The 8,280-nt window shown below is 33.1% G+C and overlaps 1 protein-coding gene across 1 annotated transcript; it reads left to right on the forward strand.

Moving 5' to 3' along the window:
• The first annotated feature begins 2,183 nt into the window (after nt 1–2,183).
• On the forward strand, nt 2,184–7,610 carry LOC139498128 (uncharacterized). Its single transcript, XM_071286461.1, has 5 exons — nt 2,184–2,469; nt 3,100–3,200; nt 3,646–3,765; nt 6,442–6,465; nt 7,275–7,610. The coding sequence occupies exons 1-5, from the start codon at nt 2,462–2,464 to the stop codon at nt 7,595–7,597; spliced, it is 576 nt and encodes a 191-aa protein (XP_071142562.1). The 5' UTR covers nt 2,184–2,461; the 3' UTR covers nt 7,598–7,610.
• Nucleotides 7,611–8,280: the final 670 nt, after the last annotated feature.

Here is an 8,280-nt window from a genome sequence, read left to right on the forward strand (position 1 = left end):
AGTTTATCTCTATCTATAATAATATTCAAGATAATAACCAAAAACGGCAAAATTTCCTCAAAATTACCAATTCAGGGGCAGCCACCCAACAACAGGTTGACCGATTCATCTGAAAATTTCAGGGCAGATAGATCTTGACCTGATAAACATTTTTACCCCACATCAGATTTCCTCTAAATGCTTTGGTTTTTGAGTTATAAGCCAAAAACTGCATTTTACCCCTATGTTCTATTTTTAGCCGTGGCGGCCATCTTGGTTAGTTGACCGGGTCACGCCACACATTTTTTAAACTAGATACCCCAAAGATGATTGTGGCCAAGTTTGGATTAATTAGGCCCAGTAGTTTCAGAGGAGAAGATTTTTGTAAAAGATTACTTAGATTTATGAAAAATGGTTAAAAATTGACTATAAAGGGCAATAACTCCTTAAGGGGTCAACTGACCATTTCGGTCATGTTGACTTACTTGTAAATCTAACTTTGCCGAACATTATTGCTGTTTACAGTTTATCTCTATCTGTAATAATATTCAAGATAATAACCAAAAACAGCAAAATTTCCTCAAAATGACCAATTCAGGGGCAGCAACCCAACAACGGGTTGACCGATTCATCTGAAAATTTCAGGGCAGATAGATCTTGACCTGATAAACATATTTACCCCATGTCAGATTTCCTCTAAATGCTTTGGTTTTTGAGTTATAAGCCAAAAACTGCATTTTACCCCTATGTTCTATTTTTAGCCATGGCGGCCATCTTGGTTGGTTGACCGGGTCACGCCACACATTTTTTAAACTAGATACCCCAATGATGATTGTGGCCAAGTTTGGTTCAATTTGCCCCAGTAGTTTCAGAGGAGAAGATTTTTGTAAAAGTTAACGACGACGGACGACGACGGACGACGGACGACGACGGACGACGACGACGACGGACGCCGGACGCCAAGTGATGAGAAAAGCTCACTTGGCCCTTCGGGCCAGGTGAGCTAAAAAGGAATATAAAGAAATATGTATTTTACAAGTCACTTATCTTTTTAGTAACAGCTTTTATGATATTTGTAAGATGTTGGTAATGCTATAGATAATTAGTTTGATCATTGTATAAACCATAATTTAACAAAGGAAAATAAAAAAAAATATTAGAAAAATTACGTATTTTACAAGTGACTGTTTCCTTTTTAGTAACTGTTAAACAAAGTATAAGTGTGTGATTTAATTAGGTTCAAAGAGAAATCATCAAACAGATGTGAATGCAGTATCGGTATAAAGCAAGAAAATAGTGTTCAGTTTATCAATTCCATTTGAAACGAAGATGCTGTTGTTTTTTGTAGCTAGCCTAATAGTTGGTTCAGGTATGTTTTTAAAAACACTAATTTAAATTTGCTCGTTACTATTCCATGAATAGAGTTTAAAGAATTCAATACTTAGAGGATGGTTCAACTTCTCTGCATTTGGCCAATATCTCAACATTGCAGGAATAATTTACTTAAAGATATTCAATTATCTTATATAGATGCAAACATATGCAATGTTTAAGGAAATTTTTATAGCAAAATGGAAATTTTCCAAGTTTTTTAAAATATTGATTCCATGACACTATTATTCCAAATGAATCGATTTATATTTAAAAGGTAACGAGTGAATTGTTGTTTCAATTGGTTTAAATTTTTCATTTTGGGGGGCTTTTATAGCTACATATGCGGTGTACTATACGATGACTTATAGTCACTAACTTCTATAGGTCATTTGGACTCTGGTGGAGTCACACCACATCTTCCTATTTTCAACAACGGTGTTGTGAGTTCTGACGTGGTAGAAGGGGACGAATGAGAGTTAATTGGAGGTAGATCTGATAGTAACGAACATGATACCACCAGTACTAGTGATATACTGATATATTTTTCGATAATGTACGACCGCCACATATTGAGCATGATCTGCTTACCCTTCGGAGCACCTAAAATCACCCCTAAGTTGTTGATGGAGTTCGTTTTGTTTAGTCTTTCTTTTTCTATGTTGTTTTTTTTCATTAATTTTGTTTGTTTGTTTGTTGGATGTTTGTTTTTTTTTTTTAATAATGGCGTTTGGAATTTAAGTTCGATTTATGAGTTTGAATGTCCATCTGGTATCATTCGCCCCTATTTGAGTGTTTGTTTACATGACATACATATATTTTTCACGTTTATTTTTTCTAACAGCGGTTTTATTCTTGTGACTTACTTTAAATTGTTTTTTTTTCAGATGCCAACTGCAGTTTTCCAAATGAAGTAATTGGCAACGTATACATCGAAAATATTTCAAATGTAAACGTTTATTATCTTGGCATTATTTATGTTAATCAAACAAATGTAACTTGGAATGGAATACTCTTACCAACAGATACTACAGTAGTTACTCTCTACATACCATCCACTGGAACTTATGTACAAGAACTTCAATGCATTGAAAGTGATGGAGACTTTTACATGTTTAGGTGCTTTTAGATATGTTTGTGTTCCCTTTTTAAAGTTTGGCATTTGAAGCTTCGTGGAATTTTTTTTTTATTAAAAGTGATGTTAATGTTTAAAAATGATTAAAAAAAAGATACATGAGGTCATCTTAATAAATTCAGAATAATAAAATGGAAATCACCATGGCAAAAATATTAAAAACGGAAAGTCAAAAAACAATTACAAAACGTAACATAGAGGCCACAGACTGAACATTGTAAACCAAACTAAAGAAACCGAGTAGAATTACATGTGGTTCTGAAGTTTTGGCTGTGCAAACTCTTGATGCGTTTACATAGCAAGTAAAATTCGGTAATACAATTATGTACCGACTTAAACTATAACATAATATACCATACTTAAGTTCCCAATGATATACATATTGTATATGAATTGATAAGATTTTTTTTACAATAAGGGTATCAACGTCCTCATGCCACGTACATCGTAAAAAAAAACACAACATTTATCGTGGTATGGAACGGACTAAACACAAATGGATTTCAAAATATTCAATTCCAGGTTTCGACTAGCACATAACATTGTGGTACCGTTTGTTAATATCGTTTCTTCAACTTATTTGTCAATTTTGTATCGATAATTATTTGTTTCAGGCCCTTGTCGGTAAGCGGTGAACATTTATATTGGTGCTTCAAAATAAGAGTTATTTCTAGTGACTTTATTGAAATCGCATCATTTACGATAAACAGAACAGGTAAGATATTTGTTTTACCTAATCAATAAAGTGACTATGTTTTCGAAGGCAACAACATAACATATTTAGAACATTCACTGAATTAACATTTCATCTTATATCGTAGAAGAAACTGAACAAAAATTCTTCACACGAATGTTTTACTTCACAGTTTGATGAGATAAAATTTAATGATTTTATTTTAAAAGATTGAAGTATATAGTCATTTAAGGTTTACGAATGATTACCAGAAGTTCGAACTCCTAGTTTGTTTTTTTACGTTTTCGTACAACGCAGGGTAAAATATTTCCCCCCGTTTTATCCACTTTTCTTTTCATAGCAATAGTATCACAAAGGTCATCTTAAATGATGCTTAAATAAGCAAAATTTAGATTTTTGTAACGAAATGTTCTTATAATAGCTTCCTGCGCATTTTGATTGATGTACATGCTATCTTATGTTTCAGATCCATTTTCACCGCCGAAAACATTGTATGCTAGTGAACCTCTTCTTTGTGATATATGCAGACCTGTGAATGATAATGGAATTCCTAATCCATCTGACGTTGACGTGCGACTCCTAAGATGTACGTATTTCTTTTGTCTCAAGTGGTGCATTGGTGCAAGGGTGGTCTAAGAAGTTACTATTGTAATCACTTGACTGTAAGGTCAGTAGATTTCTAAAGGCTACCCCCAAAAACGAAAATCTGGCCGCCACGAAATAGCCCGAAGGCGGTGCTAGACAGTGGCATTTAGAACAGAAAAACAAATCACATCCTTGTTTCAAGTACCGCAGTTTTTTTATTTATGTATGCGACATACATGTACTTTCGGTCAACAAGTTATGATCGTAAAATGTTCATAGTTGCAAATCACTAGTTTGTTTAAAGAGCAGAAGCCAACACTATAATGTGTAAATGCCGAATTCCTGCATAACGTGTTTTTCTATGCTTGTTCATGAGAACATTCTCCTTAAACAGGTCGGGACCACTACCTTATATGGAAATGCATAAATTAGCATACTTATTTTCTCGCACATGTAATTGTTTATTTACATGTGACGCAATTTATTTTTACCTCTAGGTTTTTGACCAATCCACTCAATGAGTAACAATGCATGATGGACTACTACGTGTTTACAATCAACCGAGAACACGTGTTATTTACTGAAATACAACACACTTTTTCGTGCAATGCGGGATTCACAATTTCGCTTAGTTTTTCATTTTGTGTATCCTCATTCATAGTTCGTGATACAAAGTATTCCTTCCATGCTCAGATTAACGAAGAGTTGTTTCTATGCGAAGAAAAAAGGGTTTGAATTACCCGACATATATAGCCGTTTATATGTTTGATGATGGCACGGAGATTTCATGTATTCGTCCACCAGACAGCAACGAAACAACAGCGAAAAACACAATTACCCATGAGAAAAACTTACTAGAGTAAAGTAAGCCATTGAGAACAGCAGGTGCTAATATTCACGAGTACAGCAATTTCCGTATAGATAATTAAAGGCAAATGTGTGATCCTTGAATTTTGTGTTCGTAAAAAATCGAAGAAATATTTACATACATGGCAGTGTTAACAAAATCTATAAGTACAAAATGTATTTATTTTTGTCACATTTCAGTATATGAGACTTCCAAACTGTTCCCTTTGTTTTGAAGGTAGTGAAGTCAGCTGTAGTTTCATTTTGTTTTCGTTTTTTAACGGGCTCGGACATTTGCCAAACTGATTAAAATCATTACAGCTGATTTCCTAATGCTTGCAAAGTAAAACTTTGGTTGGCTTGCTTTCTTTGTGTGTATAGTTGTTTATTCAAGCTTTGAAAATAAGATTGACATCTTTAAACAATATATATAGGCATAGTTTAACTTGTATATTTTATACTTGAATTTAATTGGTTGTTATCCTAATATGATTGTACAATATACACACAAAGCAAGCAAGCTAACCAAAGTTTTGCTCTACAATCAGTAGGAAATAAGCTATAATGATGTTATCCATATGTATGTGCGACAAGGTGGAAAATTTGATATGTTTTGTGAAAATTGCAGCGTTGGATCTAATATAAAAAAGAAGATGTGGTATGATTGCCAATGGGACAACTGTCCACAAGAGACCAAAATGACACAGAAATTGACATTTATAGGTCACCGTACGGCCATCAACAATGAGCAAAGCCCATACCGCATAGTCAGCTATAAAAGGCCCCGATATGACAATGTAAAATAATACAAACGAGAAAACTAACGGCCTTAATTATATGAAAAAAATTAACGAATTTAACGAATATGTAACACAAAAACAAACGACAACCACTGAAATACAGGCTCCTATATATACAAACCTATATACGTTTTTATGTATTAGACAGATTTCTTCTCCTTATATATATTATATTTGGCCGTTGTTTTTGTTTTTTGTTTTTTTGTATTTTTTGGATTGTTTTACATAAGTAAGTTTGGGTCATTTATAGCGTACTTTTCGGCATTGAATCTATGACTGCTTACTTTACTAGATTATGTCTTTTTTTATGGATGTCTCATTTGGCACTCATACCTCATATCTTATTTCTACATACAAAGCACGTTTTAGAATAAAAAAAATAATAGGTAATATGACACCTACTGTGATCCCGAGGCTATAAATATTTGAGATATTTCAAATACGTCAACATGACAGCAACCGAACGATAAAAAACCTCTGAGTGGTCAGTGGTCATTTCATCTGAAATTTCACTGTTTCAGGTCGTAAACTTATTGCACAGGTACAATGCATAACAATGGAAAAAAACATGTTAAACAACTTTAACAAGGGGAAAAAGAAAGTCGAATAGTGAAGCCCGTAAACAATACTTTTTTAATCTGAGCATGCAAATTAAAGATTATGTTATATATTTAACAAAAATCACATTCGCTGAACAAAAACATATATTTTGAGAATCCCAGACACTATATTAGTTGACAGTTCTTCCACTAATTCCACGTGTTTTCCAGTTGTAGTAAACTCGTAGTAGCCCACAATGCATTGTAGCTCATTGAGTCGATTGGTCAGTTTTTCAAGGCCGTATTGGCCTTGTGTTTGGGAAATTACTATGCAAATATATTCTGACGTAAAGAAATCTAGAGTTCTCGACCTGTTAAATGTAACGAAACCTGATGAAACTAGAATAGAAATGTGTAGACAACAAACAAAATTAAGGTTTTTATCCGATAAACTCTTTTAGCGCATACATAATTATTTTTTTTATATTACAGCCAGGACTGCTATAGAAAATAATGGTAAGTTTTGAGAAGCTACAAACAATGATTTTCTTTCAATAGATTTACTTTAACATAAAGATAACGGTCAATTAAAAACTTAATAATTAGTACAAATATAATCAAGCTCGTTGAGTGTTTACCTTATATAATTTTAGCATTAACGATACCATGGTTTATGATATTTCTAAGAGTAAAGCGGAAAATGAAAGTACTTCAATTTTTGTAATCGATGAGAAACTTAACTGCAAAGAGTTTGTACCAAATATTTCGAAGCATTTAGTATACTAAGGATTCACAAAGTTAAGTTTTGTTTGTTTTGGTTCGACTCAAGGGAAAATATTTTGCCCTAACCAAGCATTTATCTTTTCTCATAATACTTCAATAGCGCATAATACGTCATATACAAAATAAAAAAAAGTAGTTTCTAGATTTCTTTAAGAGAGGACATAATCGGTATAGCAACGAAATGATTCGACATGATATTGTCCTTCTTATTCAATTACATTCAAAATTCGGTCGGTCGGTCGGTCTGTCTAATTATATTCATCTGTGTGTTTACCCGCTGTTGCTGATTTTAATTTATCGTATGAGATGTATTTGCAAAATATCTGGGTACAAACTAAGTCATAGATGGAAGTAGATGTGGTAGGAGTGAAAATGAGAAAACTCCCCATCTAAGTCACAATTTATAAAACGAAACATTAAAGGTCAAAGCAAGGTCTTAAACAACAATTACCAAAGTCGAAAAAGTAGTTATACATACTTACTTATTGAATCTATTTGAAAAATCAGTGAAGTGTGTCAAAAACAAACACTTATCATTTCAGTCACTGCTCCGGTCCCTGGACCAATTGTTTGCAACATTCCAGATGGTTGTAACATCCAAGACCCGTCAATTGAAATGGCCGGATGTAATCCTGTAATTGAGACTCCTCTTGAATCTTTTTGCCGTAAACTCATTGCCCTTATAGATGACAGTGCTAATGAGGATGAAAGTGCTAGTCGCAGCTCTAAACAAGGAAAGAAAAAAGGCTATAGAAAGTATGGTAGATATGGTCGTAAAAGGAAGAATAAACGTAAGCAGTGCCCAATTGACAACGATTTACGACAGGAGATAAATGCAACTTGTGGCCAATTTACCACTGTATGAGTGATTATTATTATGACCCTCGAGCATCATAAAAAATAAATATTCTCAAAATAATAGGAATCATTTTTATTGTGTATAGGTGTAATACCACCATTGATTTTCCCCTATTAGTCTTTGTTAAATTTGCACTTTTCAAAAAAATGTGCAGAATTTATCTTTGTTTCAAATAAAGAAATACTTGGCATGAGTAAAGTTTTATCCTGTCCAATACTATAGATAACAATTCACATAATAGTGGAAGATTAAAAACTTTGTAAGAAATAACTGCTGGCTATGAAATTTTTTTTTTTTTTTCAAGATGGCCATGGCCATTTTCTAAAATGGCTGTTTTCTTTAGTTTGAAAATACTGATTTTTCAGGAAAACTTTTCTTTGAATTTCTTTTAGTAAAAACCAATTACCAGGTTTGGTGGCTACCTTCCTTACATCACATATTTATTAAAAATGAATATTTGACATATCCAGTATTTGCGCATGCGCGAAAATGTAACAAAATTCTTTCAAAAATATTTGAACTATTTACTATATCTTAAGTGTTTTGGATTTGTAATGATATTATGAGTTGGTTTAATAGCACCTTAAGGTTATGATACACATGTGTTTCACACTTTTGCGAATGTGCAAACTATTTATCAAGAGCGATTTGTATGATTTGGTTAAGGCGAAAATGTGGTGAATACCGCA

The sequence above is a fragment of the Mytilus edulis genome, chromosome 12, assembly GCF_963676685.1.
Source record: "Mytilus edulis chromosome 12, xbMytEdul2.2, whole genome shotgun sequence".
Lineage (NCBI taxonomy): Eukaryota > Metazoa > Mollusca > Bivalvia > Mytilida > Mytilidae > Mytilus > Mytilus edulis.

Coding starts and splice junctions, on each gene's coding strand:
- LOC139498128 (XM_071286461.1), top strand. Junction 3,201..3,645: donor ATTTACGATAAACAGAACAG/GTAAGATATTTG, acceptor CTTATGTTTCAG/ATCCATTTTCACCGCCGAAA. Junction 6,466..7,274: donor GACTGCTATAGAAAATAATG/GTAAGTTTTGAG, acceptor TTATCATTTCAG/TCACTGCTCCGGTCCCTGGA.